This window comes from Neopsephotus bourkii, unplaced genomic scaffold, assembly GCF_033783945.1.
Source record: "Neopsephotus bourkii isolate Nb327-2 ecotype Australia unplaced genomic scaffold, CSIRO-AGI_Nbou_v1 NB_257, whole genome shotgun sequence".
Classification (NCBI taxonomy): domain Eukaryota; kingdom Metazoa; phylum Chordata; class Aves; order Psittaciformes; family Psittacidae; genus Neopsephotus; species Neopsephotus bourkii.
In genome coordinates, this window is record NW_026900766.1 from 2,074,952 (window position 1) to 2,092,923 (window position 17,972).

At 39.5% G+C, this 17,972-nt stretch overlaps 1 protein-coding gene across 8 annotated transcripts in view; it reads right to left on the reverse strand.

Annotated features, from left to right (window-relative positions):
• Nucleotides 1–1,708: 1,708 nt before the first annotated feature.
• The window catches only part of TRDMT1 (tRNA aspartic acid methyltransferase 1), a 30,099-nt gene continuing 13,835 nt past the window's right edge, over nucleotides 1,709–17,972 (reverse strand). For 4 of the 8 annotated variants that reach the window (XM_061346122.1, XM_061346125.1, XM_061346126.1 and 1 more), the window contains 7 exons: nucleotides 16,303–16,368; nucleotides 14,731–14,800; nucleotides 13,776–13,859; nucleotides 12,914–13,284; nucleotides 8,887–8,944; nucleotides 7,782–7,911; nucleotides 1,709–2,425 (listed from right to left, as the gene is read on the reverse strand). In XM_061346122.1, coding sequence (XP_061202106.1) covers nucleotides 2,325–2,425; nucleotides 7,782–7,911; nucleotides 8,887–8,944; nucleotides 12,914–13,284; nucleotides 13,776–13,859; nucleotides 14,731–14,800; nucleotides 16,303–16,368 — 880 coding nt within the window. In that variant the 3' untranslated portion in view covers nucleotides 1,709–2,324. The other 4 variants (XR_009724324.1, XR_009724323.1, XM_061346123.1 and 1 more) reach the window with 4 other exon arrangements.

The following is a 17,972-nucleotide window of genomic DNA, read 5'->3' on the forward strand; positions in this document are numbered from 1 at the left end:
AGCAGAAAATAATCCCAATTTATACATAAAATTGACCTCCTTTGTTTTCATTTCAATGTTTGCATCATATTAGATAGCATCAGATCTTCCTTTTACTGGGTCTATCCCAAGAACAAGACCATATAGCAGCTAGTTATTGATCTGGCTGATAAATCTACACAATAAGACACCACATAAACAGACAACTTTGGTTCATGACACTGTCAAAACCACACGTGTTCTTTCGCAGTTTTCTAGTAGGCACAGCCTAACGTTAGTACTTTTTTGCTGTTAAGTACTATAAGAGACTGGGTAAAGCTAGAGCAAAACTCATAGAATCATAGAATAGTTAGGGTTGAAAAGGACCTTAAGATCATCAATTTCCAACCCCCCCGCCATGGGAAGGGACACCTCGCTCTAAACCATATTACCCAAGGCCTCGTCCAACCTGGCCTTGAACACTGCCAGGCGCATTCACAACCTCCCTGGGCAACCTATTCCAGTGCCTCACCACACTAACAGGAAAGAATTTCCTCCTTATATCCAATCTAAACTTCCCCTGTTTAAGTTTTAACCCATTACCCCTTGTCCTATCACTACAGTCCCTAATGAGGAGTCCTTCCCAAGCATCCCTATAGGCCCCCTTCAGATACTTGAAGGCTGCTATGAGGTCTCCAAGCAGCCTTCTCCAGGCTGAACAGTCCCAACTTTCTCAGCCTGTCTTCATACAGGAGGTGCTCCAGTCCCCTGATCATTCTCGTGGCCCTCCTCTGGACTTGTTCCAACAGTTCCATGTCCTTTTTATGTTGAGGACACCAGAACTGCACACAATACTCCAAGTCAGGTCTCACAAGAGCAGAGTAAAGGGGCAGGATCACCTCCTTCGACCTGCTGGTCACTCTCCTTTTGATGCAGCCCAGGATACAGTTGGCTTTCTGGGCTGCAAGCACACACTGAAGCTGGCTCATGTTCATTTTCTCATCGACCAGCACTCCCAAGTCCTTCTCCGCAGGGCTGCTCTCAATCTCTTCTCTGCCCAACCTGTAGCTGTGCCTGGGATTGCTCTGACCCAGGTGTAGGACCTTGCACTTGGCATGGTTAAACTTCATAAGGTTGGCATCAGCCCACCTCACAAGTGTGTCAAGGTCCCTCTGGATGGCATTCCTTCCCTCCAGTGTACCAACCAAACCACACAGCTTGGTGTCATCGGCAAACTTGCTGAGGGCGCACTCAATCCCACTGTCCATGTCAGCGATGAAGATGTTAAACAAGACCGGTCCCAACACTGATCCCTGAAGGACACCACTTGTTACAGGTCCTGCTCTAGAGCCTAGTCCAGAGCTGTTTTAAGAGAATCCGTTCCCATTTCTCTTTTATAGCTGGAACTTCTCAGGAGGCCCAAATGCTCTTGGAGAGCAAGACAGATAGAAGTAGGTCAACCCAAGCTTTTCCTGGTTCCTGGTTTAACAGTCCAGCATGCAAATCAAGTCTGAAGAAGAAATGCACAAGAAGTGAGCACAAGACCAAGCATGGCACAAAATAACAATACCAAGCTCATGATCTTTCTCAGGTGAGAACACCTGCAGTATCTCTGTTCTTTGTGGTCACACATGGAGTTTTTAATTCATTTATTTATTTACTTTTGTCTTTTATATGTCAGGTTTTGTTAAACAGCAATGAATCCTGAATAATATAAGTGACAACAGAAACAGGCAAGTTATTGTCAAGGTTGTGATAATCCCGAAATATTTTATTCAGCTGCACTTAAACAAATCATTCCAGACAAATACAGTTAGGCTTCAGAATCCTGCAAGTATTGGAGAGGTTGACACTGAGCCTTCTTAAAAATTATATACAAAATACCAAATTTAATAATTTCATTAGCTACAAAACACCACATCAAAATTCAAGATCACATATACAATAAATCTTCTGAGAATGGATCACTGATATTTACAGATGAAGACATTTTATACATAGAACTTGGTCTCTGCACTTAATTAAAACAGCTTTGACATTTAAAGCCTTCTTATACTGTACTGCAAACATGGTTTAGTCTTATCCATTTTCACTGAGGTACATGTAAACGCTGCTCTTTTTCATTCTCCAAACTAGAAAGGAACTTTAAATAAAGCAATCAAGTCCTGTAAATTTCCATTTAAATAAAACCCCTACAATGGAAATCTACCATAAAAGCAAGGTATTAAAAATATATCAGAATTGTTCAAAGTGTCAGAACAGATATTTTGGTATATGTGATTTTTGTTCAGCTGCCAACAGCTTTGTCTCGAAAGAGGGAAATGTTTTCTGTCACCAGTCTGTACTCATCAGATTCAAGGTCTAAATTATCCAAGTAGAATGGAGATGAGTTTTGCCACCACATGTACATTGAGGCTGTTTCCCAGAAGACGGTAGCACTGTTTTACTGTCATTTTGTCGGGAAAGCCTACAACAAAAACACAGAGTGCAACATCATTAGTCTGCATTTGCTCCTAGCTTTTAGTCTACTCCTTTGTTCAGGGAACAGATCTTAATGCAGTTATCAGACTGCAGCAGGGCTCACCCCCTCCCCCGCCACTACCTTTCAAGAAGTTACAAAATCAAATCCCAACCAGCTCATGGGATTAGAGGGAATTACAATTCTATGATTTGGATCAGTTCTTCCATTAGCAGCATTACCTGCTAGCTCTCAGGTTTAACAAGAAGCCTCAGAACATTGCTCTACTGTGTAACTAATGCTGAGCTCCTCCTCGTATAGTAGAAAACATCCAGCAATTGCAGGGAGAGGCAGCAGCACCTCAAACACAGCCCAACACCCACAGAAGACTGTGGCCATGGCAGAAAGAAAATGTGATGATTCTGCAGATGAACTAAACTGCATTTCTCAATGAGCTCTCTATTGTACTTCCGAGTCCCTCTAACCAACCGAGGCAAACAAATCCAGTGAGTCTCGCAGTGCAATGTACCAGTAGAGATGAAGCTACCAGCGAGGCTTATTCAGTGACTGGTGAAGCAGCTGAACAATTTTCCATGTAATTCAATGCTGACTGTGACAAATACACTCAGAAATACAGACAGCATCAGAAAAGTCCTTCACATGGTAAGTGCATGGGCTGGCAAAAAGAAGGGAGGCCCAGAAAAAATTAAAATGGTCTGACTACTGTGAAAGGGCTCTGTTGTGTATTGAGCACACAGTCAAAGGTGAACAAACTTCTGAGTATGAAGAAGCTGTTCAGCTGTAACTATCATTGCTTGCACTCTTGGCTTACTCCAGCTGTGAAGTAAAGTGCCTTTAGCTTCAACCTGAGTGAAAGATGAACAGCAGTGGTGATTCAACTGTTAGGGTCATTTGCCAAGCTGTTGAAACTTTATCACATTTAATTATTTCACCATTCCCCAAGAAGAAACACTTAAATCTGACTCTGAGATAATCACCACCCAGTTTAGCTTTGATGCATAGGCACACTGTGTGCAAGGAGTGATACGTGTGCTCTGAAATCTGCATAGCAGTTCAGAAAAAGTCCTCTTCCAGGGATCACTCAGGAGAGAACACGGTTGGACAGTTGCTGAGCCAGGGGTGGAAAGCTGAGAAGGAGGTGTATGGGAGGCGTTGTTCCATCCTTCTCTGCCAGTTATTAATGCCTCAAACATGGACTACTTTGGTAAACACGTCTTCTGCCAGCTCCATCCACTCTGCCCCGCTTCCTGGCACCCACATTTGGGCAACTGTTCCTGCTTTGGAACAATCACTTGCACTCCCACACACACTTCCTTAGACGAAGTTTTTCATGTTACATCACTGAATAAGGTACAGAATCTACACATTCTAAAAGAGTACATCAAAATACCTATGTATTTATGCATACACACATGCACTTACTTATAGTCCAAGAAGCTTACCAGAACCCTGAAAATTTCAGTTTCTCCTTCTGCCTCTTGGCAACTGAAAGCCTAAACTGATTTTCAGAGCTTCCATTTCCTTCCCGTCAAGCTGCCTCCATCTGCCTGCACACATTGTCTCACACCTTCTATCTTCTTGGCTCAAGAGTAGCCTATATCAGAAGGTCAGACTTAACAAATCACATTATGCTGGCACTTCCTGCACAGCTCTCACTGTATCATTTAAGTTACGCATGTTACCTGATGATGTTGTGGTCTTTGCAATACACACTACCACACTGTGCTGGTTTTCCATGGGGCTGCCATTTGTTTCCTAATAGCTTACATACATCACAAATGGGAAAAATGGAAAAGGCATCCTGACATCCCCCCATGAAAGCAGGTCACAGGTGCAAGAATGCTCTGATCACTTTTAATGATATTGCTGTGGGATCCACAGCAGCAACTAAGACAAATGACTGCAGTATTTCATTGACCCGTAGTGCAATTACTATTTATACATTCAGATGTTAAAAGCACAAATAAATCTGTTAAGAACAGACAATTTTAACTGTATCTCACATACTGGAAAAGATCATCAGTTTGTTAAATATAGAACCATTTAGAGACAATCATGTTCCTTCTGAGAATACTTTAGCTGCATCTAGAAACAGCATCTGTTACAAAGCTTCCTGATGTTCTCTTCATTTTCCACTTTAGTTTTCTCATTCTTTAGCTCTTAGATCAACAATATATTTGCAGTGGGTATACCCTCAAGATTTCTGTTGTTGAAAATTTCAGCCTAAATGTTGCTGTCACTACAGAACATGGAGACAGAGAAATTACAGCATATTTCTCTCTGAAAATACCACACTTCACAATAATGACTTGAAATTTAACATGGAAGAAATGCTGCCAGGGAAACACCCTTTTGTAGCCATAAATATAGCAACTCTCAAAAAGCCCACCCCATAGTTTGCAAACCCTCAGAAGACTATAGTACCTGAGATTATAGTACATAAAGTCACCAAAGATTTCAATCAGCCTAAAGCTGAGTAACACCCTGGGGTTTTTAAGCACAAAGTAGGAAATGTCTCAGATTAAGCAAAAAGGAAAGAAAGTCAGGCTTGTGAGTCAGTGCACTGGGAAAAGCTTGGTCTGCCTATGAATCAGGAGTATATGTGAGCAGAAACTACTAGATGGGAAAAGCTTGTTTTATGTGTTCTGAAAGCTGGGAAAGTAGTATAGAGAGGCAGAGAACTGCAAGAACTGTAAAGAAGGTCCTATGATTCAGGCAGAAGGGTACTACCCTCAGAGGTGGAATCTATCCCTGTCCTTCCCTCCTCAGTTCCTGGGTCACAAAAGACAAATTTGCTAAATCAGCACTTCATAGACAGATGCTCTGGATGCTCTTCAAACTCAGGAGCATGACTTGTCTTCGGAGTTCAGTTCTGGTTTGCAAATATATTGAACCTCACAGCTGTCCCTGAAGATAAGCCCTGAACAGAGAAAGCATGGAATCATTCCAAGCACTCTGAAATAGTAAAGGTCAGGTTTCACAAACTCATCACCCTAAATTAATGGAGTCTTCCAAACATAAATTTCTCCAGTGTCTTGGTCTGCCCTCTGTAAAAAACAAGCAATATTAACTCTACTACACCTCTAACTGATGCTGCAAAGACTGATTCAACATTTGGAAAACAAAAGCTGCATTAAAATAAATAAAATAAGCAACTTTGTGTTCAAAAGAGATCTTGAACAGCATAACTGTCAGTGACATGGACAGTGGGACTGAGTGCACCCTCAGCAAGTTTGCCAATGACACCAAGCTGTGTGGTTCGGTTGATACGCTGGAGGGAAGGAATGCCATCCAGAGGGACCTTGACACACTTGTGAGGTGGGCTGATGCCAAACTCATGAAGTATAACCACGCCAAGTGCAAGGTCCTACACTTCAGTCAGAGCAATCCCAAGCACAGCTACAGGCTGAGCAGGGAAGAGATTCAGAGCAGCCCTGCAGAGAAGGACTTGGGGATGCTGGTCGATGAGAAAATGAACATGAGCCGGCTTCAGTGTGCGCTCACAGCCCAGAAAGCCAACCGTATCCTGGGCTGCATCAAAAGGAGCGTGACCAGCAGGGGGAAGGAGGTGATCCTGCCCCTCTACTCTGCTCTTGTGAGACCTGACTTGGAGTATTGTTTGCAGTTCTGGTGTCCTCAACATAAAAAGGACATGGAACTGTTGGAACAAGTCCAGAGGAAGGCTACGAGGATGATCAGGGGACTGTAGCACCTCCTGTACGAAGACAGGCTGAGAAAGTTGGGGCTGTTCAGCCTGGAGCAGAGAAGGCTGCTTGGAGACCTCATAACAGCCTTCCAGTATCTGAAGGGGCTATAGGGATGCTTGGGAAGGACTCTTCATTAGGGACTTTAGTGACAGGACAAGGGGTAACATTTTCAAACTTTAGACTGGATGTAAGGAGGAAGTTCTTTACTGTAAGGGTGGTGAGGCAGTGGAATGGGTTGTTCAGAGAAGTTGTGAATGCTCCATCCCTGGAGGTGTTCAAGGCCAGGTTGGACAGAGCCTTGGGTGACATGGTTTAGTGTGAGGTGTTCCTGCCCATGGCACAGGGGTTGGAGCTAGATGATCTTAGGGTCCTTTCCAATCCCAACTCTTCTATGATTCTATGATAAACCTATACAAGCCCAATCCAGCCCTGTTTAGCTCATTTCTTTTAATCAGCCTAAATCCATATAGAACAGAGCTGTGCTAAAAAAAAAAAAAAAACACAAACAAAACAAAAAAAACCCAGGCTGTCTGCAAAAAGAACATATCTATTAAAGAAGGGAGTCAATGAAAAAATCCTCTGTGTTGGCATATAACTCAACACAGCACAGTCCTGCAAATACTCTGAAACAAATAAGCTTAGTGATGGTAATTCTAATTGCAACCTTTATAACATTCTTTGAATGTAGTAAGTTTGAATGTAAATGTAAGGAATGAATGAGAAGACAAGCTAAAACTGCAAAAGAAAGAAATATGTAAGGACTATTAGCAGTCCTCAAAGGCCTAGGTCATCAAGGAAGTCAAAGAAGAGCATAAACTACTGAAGGTCAGTGGTGTCTTATTCTATGGATGCTTGTGTTGCTGAGAGACAATCACACTAACGTGATGGCAGCAGGCCAAGGTCTGCAGCAGCTAGTAACAGCTACACTTTCTTGTTTGCTTTTCTTTACAGTTCTGGTGAATTTATTTCAGGCTTAATTCTGGTTGACCTGCATCCAATGTACTGGTACTGCTGAGTCTTGTTTTTTGACTCCTTCATCTTCACAAAACCAGTTAGACAATGAAGTGACCAAGGGCTATGACTGCCTTTTCTAGAGAATAGAGATGACTTAAAAGATCATTAACTGAACAGTTTGGCTGCTCTTGAACAAAGAAGTTTCTGTATCTTTTGAATTTCCCTTTCTGTCAGCAGCTGCAAAATATGTGGAAGGGAGAAAGCAAGCAGCTCAAACACTGAGAACCACTAATAGAATTGCTAAAACTGGCAGAATATGTTGATTTACCAGTTGTGAGTAATGTTGGCTGCTGAGTAAATAGTTTGAACTTTAAACAAAGGTATTCCTTCACTGCCATTCAGTAATAGAGCATTTCTCATGCCAGAACTTTTTTCTTAAGTTTATGAAGATAAACCTAACCACAGAATCTGCCTCTTATAAAATATAAAAACCTAGTGCAAATTCAGAGAAATTCAGAGTTAGCTAAATAACAAGAATCAATCATAAAAGCTGAACAGTTGGGGCAGGGAGGGATGGCATGGGGGAAGGAAGCAAAATATAAGCATGGGTTACTCCGCAGTAAAAAAAAGTGCGTTGTCATTTCTAAAGAATGATGTAAAAATAAGTACTTTGCAGCACATACCAAATTCTGAAGGGAATCCATGAAGATTTGCTATTTCTCTTGGGGTGAAGTATCTAAGTTTTAGTGTTGACAATTTCATAAGCTTCTCTTCTTCTGGTAACTCCTCAATATGTTTAAATGCTGATTCAAGCTATGAAGAATATCCAAAACAACAGATATCACCAATGCAGGCCAAATATGTAAAATTTAAGTCACATTTTAACAGAGTATCTCTTTATCACAGTTTGACCAAAGACAAAAAAAACATGTTTTGCTTGAATCACTACTGGTGGCGTATTTTCGCAGCCAACATCTCATCTTACGGACTTGCAAGAAAGAAATCAATGTTGCCATGAGGGCATTCATCATTTCTTCCTCCAGTTGCATGCTACACCAATGCTTCATGAGGCAATCAAAGGACTAGAAACATTTGTAAATGACAGGATAGTGACTTAACTCAGTAAGACACCATCTACACAAATTGAGCTGTATGGGTACAGCTGTTTTAATACATTCACTGTAAGATTATTCTGAATTCCCGAGCTGCATTCTTCTTATGCTTAGAATCACCATATATGAGTAAACAGCACAGAACTGCCATGCTTTCTTTGCAGTGAACTTGGTATAAACAGTAGAACTTTTCAAAATACTATGTGTTCCCAGATAAATAATACATTTGAAATTCAAACATGTTGACTGTTCAAACAATTTGACTATTTACTGGATCATATGTGTACAAAAAATGGCCCTGGATTCATGATACTGTACTGTAGTCTATTCATAGAATTAGTCATTTTTAATACCTTCACATACCCCTGTGAAACCTCTGTATGACACCACAGATAATAAAATAATAGCTCATTCTCCATACAGACAGGTGCAAACATAATTTTGATCTAAATAAACTGTTGTTTAAGTACACAAAGTAAATCAATTGGAAACTCAGATGCCACAAAATGCAGTTAAAAAAGCTTTGTTGTTATAATATTAAGAATAACAAAGCAGAAGGCTGAAAAAACACCCAAGTTTTAAAATAAGTCTCAAGTTTTAAAAGAACTAGATGATCTTCAATGTCTTTTCAAATCCAGACCATTCTGTGATTCTGTGATAGTCTACACATTCTTACCTGTACATCTAATGCTGTCTGCAGAACTGAGCCTGTCCCTTCTACATAGTGCCCATACCTTAAAAATAACAATAACATAATGAGTATTTTCATCAGACCTCATAGCTCTGACAACTGCAAAGATGCAGGGAGGTTGCTAAGGTTGTTTTGCTCTGATTAATAAAAAGCCTCCTGGATAGATAATGCAAAAGGCCTCGTTATTAACAATGCTATCCCATGGAGCACAGTAGTCTCTGATCATGCTCTCTGGAGATCAGCCTGTAATCAATGCAAAAGGGTTTATCCGCACTAATGCCTTATATAAGGCAAGCAGGCAACTATACAAGGCCAAGCAATTCAAGTGTAGTATCACCAGAAAGGGCAAGCTACATTGTACAAACCCATTTTACACTAAGGCAAAATGCGTTAAAGGTCCTAGAGGCTCAAACTGGCTCTCCATATTCGAAGGAGGACCATTAGGTGTGAGCCTCCAGCTTTTATATCACTCCATTAGGAATGAAAGGGTTCACTCAGGTTTAACATTTGATTGGATGCGGATTTTTCACAGAGGGATGGGAGATGGCCAGGCATTTATGCAGAGCAGTAGAAGAAAGAAAAAAAACCTAAATCCAACTGAACAGTAAGCAAACTTGCATTCTAAAACCATAAGATAGCTTTTTGGATGCTTTGTGGTCAACTACATAACAACATGTTTACCCTGTAATCTCCTCCAGACTATCATTTAAATATAATTATGGGTTTTCAGAAACATGCTCTGCTGGTCTAACTACGATAGCGTTTGAATGTTCTGAACAGAAAGAGACTGAGTCAAGCCAACTGATGGCTTCTGCACTGTGGAAGAACTTCAAGAGATCCCCTGCATTAGAGGGATGTGGTCTACATCAATCATTTGAAGATACTCTTTTTGAGTTTTATCTGTGCATCTGTAAAGACAAGTATAAAGGTCTCTTCCTCCCACTTGGGGCCCATTCTAAAGGAAGGCCCCAGAACAATTTTTGTTTCAAGCCTTTCTAATTCCATGATGAATAAAGGAATACTTTCCCTTCCAGCACAGACACAATGACCCAGCATGGCTCAATCATGAGAATTTCTTCTTTAGCTGGAAAAGCCTATGAGCAGTTCTGCCAATACCAGTGAGAGCAACACTCATTTTAAAATAAAGTGTTTGCAAATCTTCCTTAGGATTAGAACAAAAAGCCCTAAACACTGATGCAGATTAAAACCACATGGAATCAAACCACCTTCAATTGGTTAGTTGCATTCTGAAAATTCCCTGTAACACACACAGCACTGAGGAATCCTGATCATCATCATCTTACCGTATTTCAGATTAATATATCTGAGCCAAAATAAATAAATAAGGATAAATTTCAAAGTAGTATTTTAAGGTTTTATTGGGGGACAAGAATCTTTTAATAGGATCTATGTCTTTAAAAATACTCCAGTCTAAATAATTTGCACTAAGGAATTCCACACCCCCCCACACACATACCCCCCCCCCCCAAAAAAAAATCTAGTTGGTGTAAAAGTGGTTTGGGAGCAGACAAGGGGTGGGGGTGGTGAGATTTTTAACACAAATGTGGGCAGATGGCCAATGTTAGCTCTATTGTTATTAATTATTATTGCAGCTGCTGACTACAGAAAAATTAACATTCCTACCTTACACTCAGAACATAATTAAAGATGGGAATTTTTGCCACAGTAAAACCTAATGCATTGATTTTCTGACATTTCATTACAACTATAATGACAGAAGCTGCCTTAAGAAATTACAATCTTCAATTTTCATCTGCCTCAAGAGCTTTTTTTCACCCCTCAATTTCTGCAAATTCAATTTCAAAAAAAGCTTTTAATTTCATACACATGATATATTATTTCTGGGTATACTGTGTCCTATATTATGCCTAACAAAAAGGTAATTTTCACAACACTAGAGTGTTTCTCTAATACTAGAATATTTTAGAAGGGTATCGCTTCTTTTGACAGTTAGTGTCAGGCACTTGCAAGTTCAGAATGATCATATCTAAAGAAGTAGTTATTATTTGCTCTGTCCTTTAAAATGGACAACCTCATCTCTCAACTTCAGACACTACAAACATACTGCTAAAAGAAACCACCATGTTTGTAGTCTTAAGGAACTGAACAATCATTTTCCAATTGCCTAGAAGTCCAAGGTCGGAAGGAAACACCGGATCATCTGCTCATTCCCTCATTCATCACAAGCTATTACGTTTTGCCCTATACTCCACCAAAGCCTTTAGAAGACATTCTGGTATGACAAAGGCAGAAAGACAAAAAGCACTGATGAAAAATTGGTGAATTAGCAAGGACTGGAAAAGGCACACCCTGATTACTCTCATCTCATCAACCTTGATGGAAATATCTGAAAACCAATCAGAAGAAAATTTTTCTCCCATTCTCAAAGCTGATGGTCAGTATGACAGAGGAAAGACACAAGGCAGGTGTTTCAGCAGAGGTATTCTCTGTAGTACTTGGAGTGCCGTTCTGCTCCATTCATGGTCCTCTTTCCTAAATCTCATACTTTGGAAAAACATAAAACCAGAACTCCTAGAACACATACAGCAGAAACTCACTCTTGGCCTCAGAAAATGATCTGGATGAAGTCTGAGTTGTAATTATAATCCTTCTGTTAATGCAGAGCTGTAAATGATATGATGTAAAAAAGGGGGAAAAGCCTCTTAAAAAGGGGGAACAAAGGCAGTAAATCAGATTTCTACATTTTGAGCCAAGAAGAACTACCACAGCTATCTGGCCTGGCTCCTTCTACATCAGCAGAAGTGCAACAGTCACGTTCCACATCAACTTCCCACTGCTATATAAGAAAACTCCATATTAACTACTCAGGAGCCTCCTTCAATGTGATTTTGATAAACATAACCACAAACTACCATGACGTATTCTAGTGAAACCACAAGTGGCCAATTTATTTTTGACACTCAAGGCATACAATAGATACAGAAGAGACCATTCTGGCCTAAGGTTTTTATTTGACTATTCTAGTTAAGAAATAGATCCCATGAGATGCTGACTCCCCCCAGCTCAAAAGATTGAGGGCAGAAAAGCCATGTATCAATGGGAGCTGGGGGGAGGGCTTTCCTGTTACACATATTTTGAACTTTTGACATTCTCTTCTCAGCTGTTTTTTTTTTTTTTTTTTTGGTCTAAAAGTTAAAAATAAAAAAAAAATCTGCAGGAACTCTATCTAATTTCTATGAATTAAAAATAAAAGTTGTCACCAACTCTAAGTCATCAACTATGCCATTTTGTCGAAACATTCTGAGAAGTCGAAACAAAAACCCAATCTAATTCGAAAATATAGCCGATACTAACATTTCCCAAAAAGTTCCAGGCCCCAACTGGCATTTTCCAATGCAAATGCATCCAGGGGGAAAGCTCCTGACCAGCTGACTGCGAGATTTCAGAACTCACCAACCTCCAGCTGTCAAACTTTAAATTGCAAGGTACAAATCAGATAACTACTAGACAGAGAAGCACTGATGTTCTGCTCCATCAAATATGATTTGTAATGCAGCAGCCTAACTGGTTTTAGGACTTATGAGCAGTCCACAGCTATTCTGACCTACACAGCTGAAAAATCCAAGAAATCAATAAAATATACAGAGGAGAGTTTTAATGAGGAATGGATCTGTCATGCATGACACTGTAACTTCAACAAGCAATATAAAGAAATTCATTAATGAATCACTACCATACCAGTCTACTGGAACCATATTTCCGCAGGGGTAATTAAGCTTTTGTGAAGGTCAACAACGAATGGCACTGTCTTCTGTGAATGCCTTTCTGGAGTGGGCACATGATGTTCTGCCAGACAGATTCTCATGCTAGTATTCCACCAGACCAGTGAGCACACTGTATAAGAGGATTTATTTTTCAGAGGCCTGGCTGGTTTTGATGAAATGACTCTCCTTGTTTTTAAAGGAAACAAACAAAAATACATTTAAAATTTCAGGACGTGATTCAGCAAGACATTTTCTTTGAAGCTTACCCTTTTGTAAAGCATGTGGATCTCCGGCAGGTGGGTTTAACAATGTCTAATAAGAAAGCATAGCGCAACAAGGACTTTGGTGGTATGAAATACTGACTCATTTCTTCATTTTCCTCTTCCAAGAAAGCTTTAAGCATTTGAATAGAGGAATCATTGTCCTGATCATGTTTCCTTTCCATTTCTTCTACTGTTTCAAGTTTAAACAGAAAGGCCCCTTTTGGTAAACTCTTCTTGCTGCTGCAACTGGGGCCAATGTTTGGATCCAGATTCTTCTCTTCAGAACACAAGGAAGAACAAGCTTCACCCACTTTGTCAGTGACTTTGTCTTTGAGTAAGTCTTCTAGATCCTGATCTGGGAATCTTGTCAATATCTAAGAACAAATTGTGAGGAAAAAAACTGCATTTGATAAACAACTTGACAGCCAACTCTACAGTGAGTAAGAATTCCTTCACAGATGTTCAGAATAAAGCAAGTAACTGTTTGATGTTATTTTCATGAAGATTTAAAAAACACATTAGCACTAAGGTTTGCTGACCTACCAGCAGTGGTGTCAGGAACAACCACAAATAATTCCCTTTGAAAAAAGACTTTTCCAAGGGTGTGAAAAGGATAGCAGAATGAACTGTTTTCTAGCCCATTCTCAGCCATTGTCCCACAACTGTTTAAACCCATCTAAGCCACTGGCATGCATTTTAGTACTTAGAAAACGCAGTATCCATGCTGAAAAAAGATGACAGACTTTAACTTTTCAGTTGATATCACTTATCCCTCTCTCCACCATTAACACACACTACTGAACTGAAAATTTATCGCTCAATCTTCATGACACAAAGCAAATTCAAGTAACACTAACAAACTCACCTGACCAGGAGCTTGAAAGGAGAATGGTTCTTGGTGAAGCTTTGCAATTAGAAAGTATCGCAGCCTAGAATTGGGAATGCCAATCTGTAAGCAAAATCCACAAGTCCATGTGATAAAGAGACAAAAAGTGGTCAATAGTATCATACAAGTTATTTGCCATTATATACAGTAACAGAACTATTACACACCAATATATTTTATGACTTCATAGGTATTGGTATTAACTGATAATACACTAAACTTCCAGAATTAGGTTTTGTCAAGGAAATAAGTGGGCAATTATCTTTTGTACCTCATGCTTTTGACTTTGTAAATGAAGAGGAACGTAAACAAACTTTCATGACAGGTAAAAAGAAAAATTACATGCAGCACCAATTCTTGGGACAGGTAATACTTTTTTCTATAAAAAAGTAAAAAGGTGTCTCCTTGCCTTTTTGAATAGCTAACAATGAAACAAATGCACCACAACTGGTTTTTAAGCTAACCCCTGTCAGCTTCTCTCAGATATATATAGCAGTTCACTGATTCCATTTAGTCTTGCACAATCTGAAATCTCCTCAACTCTTTTCAGTTGCCAGGGAAACCTGCAAACAAAGCTCCACCTCCCACAAATAACACAGTCACATTTTCTGTGCTGGGAAATCCACAGGCATCAGCACTTCGGAAGCAATGAGGCTCCTGCAGGGAAAATAACCTTCCTGGTCACACTGTAAATTCATGCCTTCTTAAAAAAAATACCAAATGGTAGCACAGCAATATGGGACTAGACTCTGAACAGTAACAGCAGTACAATTATGTCAGTATAATGCTGAGAAACCAGAAGTCATGCCAAATAGCACATATGTTCAGTTCTGGACATGATCCTCTCTTCTAATAGAATAGATCGTTTTCAAATGTTATTGGACTCAGTGCAGTTTAAACAGTTAAATGATACTGGAGCAATTTTTGTACTCACACAGGTTGGAGATAAGAGAAATTCTTGATACGTAAATCCACATGTTGCTAGTGTTCGCAAAAGTTCATTTCTGGCAGTGAAAAGAATCAAAAAGCAATTACCCTCTTTATACAACCTTTGGAACCTTTTTTATCCTAAATGAAAACATACTAAATGCAACACCTTGGGTACAAAGACATTCAGCACTATCAGTGAAAAACTGGAAAGAGAATTTCAGATATGAAGTCACCCATTTCTGAACTTGAGGAGACAATATACAAAGTTCAGTGTTACTGTTGCAAAAAATTACTGTTACACATTCACAGGTATCTCACAGGTATTTTGGTGCAAACATCCCTTCAAAAAATACCCCCTTTAGAAAAGTACTTAAAGTGTGTCCACATGCAAAATAACCAGAGTGCACAACATTCTTTTGATTGTGAATTATAAAACAGGAGATTAAAACCACTACAAACAGCTCACTACTTCTCACTGTCCACATGTATGTCATCAGCTAAGCCTAACAAAAAGGCCAACTCAAGGGATGACAAAAATTGGCAGCTTTGATAAATGAGGTGCGACTTTATAAAGTATACCAAAATCTTCTTAAAAGAGACTTACCTTTTCTATTCCATGAAGATTGCACTAGGCTGGAACTATAGAGCTGTGAGCTGTACCTAGCACTGTAAGTCACACTGCATCCCAGGTGTTGTTAAGAGAAAGCAAACATCCTGACAGGGGTGTTTTCTGAACTACAACTTGTTCTAAACACTGGCCAGCAGTAAGGCATAGACTGGAGATTCGCAGGGTCTACAGCAGCATCCTGCACCTTTAACAGTGTCCAACTGTTCACAGCGGACTGCTGCACGCTTAGCCAGCAAGAGAGCTGAATATGCCTCCCAGCTGTCTGCCATATTCGTTAAAGAGCACAAGATGAATGGTGGCTGCTGTCTTGGCGCTTTAAGGAATGCTATAGAAAGATCCTACTCTGTTCCAGTCAGAAATGAGAAGGAAGATCACGATCCTGACTCCTCCTTTGCCCACAAAAAAGGAGAATGCTCCTGCTGTAATTAGGCAACCTTATTGACAACTTTCCTCTTCCACATTTCAGACAAAGGTTATATACAGTCTTCATACCATATATCTGGCCAGTTGGATGGCAACCCTGAACCAGTGGTAATCTACTATCAAGAAATGTACCGAAGAAAGTCCCTATACTGTGCTGTGATTGTAACACAAGACACCATGAGCTCCCGGTCAGGGATAAAACCCCAAAACCTGAATGCTATATTTATTGTTATTTTTCTTTGAAAATTAATATTTACCCTTCCTAAAGGACACAGGATCATCAAATAAAATCAATGGAGTCAAACTGTCACAACATTTTATCTGCTTAGAGAAATAAAGAATTATTTATCAAATTCCTTTCACAACCTAAGATCTTCTTTCCTAAACTAAAATGATACAGCCGCTATCTGTCCTTTCTCACCTTATGTTATTAACATAAATTCTAGGATATAGAAATCACACCTTCCCCTTCTAAAGAAAAATGTCCTTTATTAAAAACTAAAACCTGCATAAATTAGACTTTACCTTGCAGAAGAGGATTCAAATCCTTTAACATTTTCTAAAAGTATGTATTTTGGAAGCTTCTGAAGTCTACAAGGAAAAAAAAATAAATAAAAATCACAAATCGGAATAACAAGATGTAAACTACATTATATTCATTCACTGATTTGTTTAGCTACAAGAAAGATCAAAGTATTTCCACATCATGCTAGCTGTTAAAGTTTAGCATCCTTAAAGTATCTCAACTTTCAAGGCTGCCTAGCTGAAATAATTCCCAACTGAACGAAAAACGTGGACTGCTGGTGATTATAAAACCCAACAAAACCTACTTATGTTCAGGTGGACTGCTGTACACTCCAGTACCCCATGCACGTACTTCTGAAAATGCTTACCGCTGTTCATTTTGTAAAGTATAATCTTCTTACTCAACAGATTGAGCTTGTAATAGGAAGGATAACTGTTTGGGGTTTTTAGCCACGGAACAGAAAACTTTTGTTTTGAAGTGCTTAAACCCAAAACCAATGTCAAAATGTCACATCAGCTTTAGTGACAACACATCACAACCAGTATTCATCTAACTGCTTTAAAAAATACAACGTGGTTAGAGCTCAAACTGCAGATATTCTGTTTTCTACACTTTTTCATTTTGATGGGGGAAGGGAAAGAAGACATCTGAGATTTAGCAAGATCAGTGCAGTGGAAATAGGCTCATTCCAAAACCAGCGTATTAAATATCTGGAGAAAGGAACATGCCCAAACTGTACCAGTTTAGAAGCAGAGATGATATAAGTCTCTGGGAACATTCCTTGACACTGATTAATTCTCTAGTAAAGCTAATGTAGACATGGTATGTCTGCCACACACTGGGATCTGAAAACAGCACATAAAAACAGAATACAAATGCCACCAGCAAGTGACTTTGGACTTTCACTGGTACAAATCACACCAGAATTTGTTTTAGCGTGTTCTTAACTGCCGCTAATCACAGACATTCACATGAATTAAGGACATAAAGTGTTTCACAAGAAATTGGGAAACATACAAGATACTACATCAAATTTAAAAGTACTCAAAACAATGCTGAAAGAAAACAAAAAAAGAAAAAACAAAACCCCTAAACTGAAAAAATGCAGCAGCCGAATTCCCTGCAGAGGAATGGAGAACGTATCCACTGGTATGCTTACCCCCACATTATTGTCACCTACTTTAAACCTTATTATTAAATCAATGAATCCAGAACATAGCCTCAAATGCAAGAACTCATGCAGGATCAGCAGGTCACAAGACAAGTAATCACTATACAAAGAGTGTGTTAAGTACTTGGCAGGTACTAACACTATAAATGTGCCTGTAAAAGCAGAACTTTTTAGTGTTAGATTTCCTGCGTTATGGCTTGGACACAAAAACCAGACAGTATCCGGACCATCTGGGTCAGACTGTTTGCTGACTGGGTGCTCCAAGGATTTCCCAGGTCTTTCTCCAGATCTTGAAACTGTCCTTTCCAGATCTCTAATATTTGTCTTCCCAGGCTATCTTTGAGCCTCATTTCTGTGACATTTCATTGGAAATGGCTGCAATAGCCAAGGATGAGAAATTGTATAGCTTCCATAAACTAAAAACTCATGTTGTACCAATTTAGACTGCAAAGTGATAATTCCTATATTAAAAATTCCCCTTTTGGACTAAAATACTAC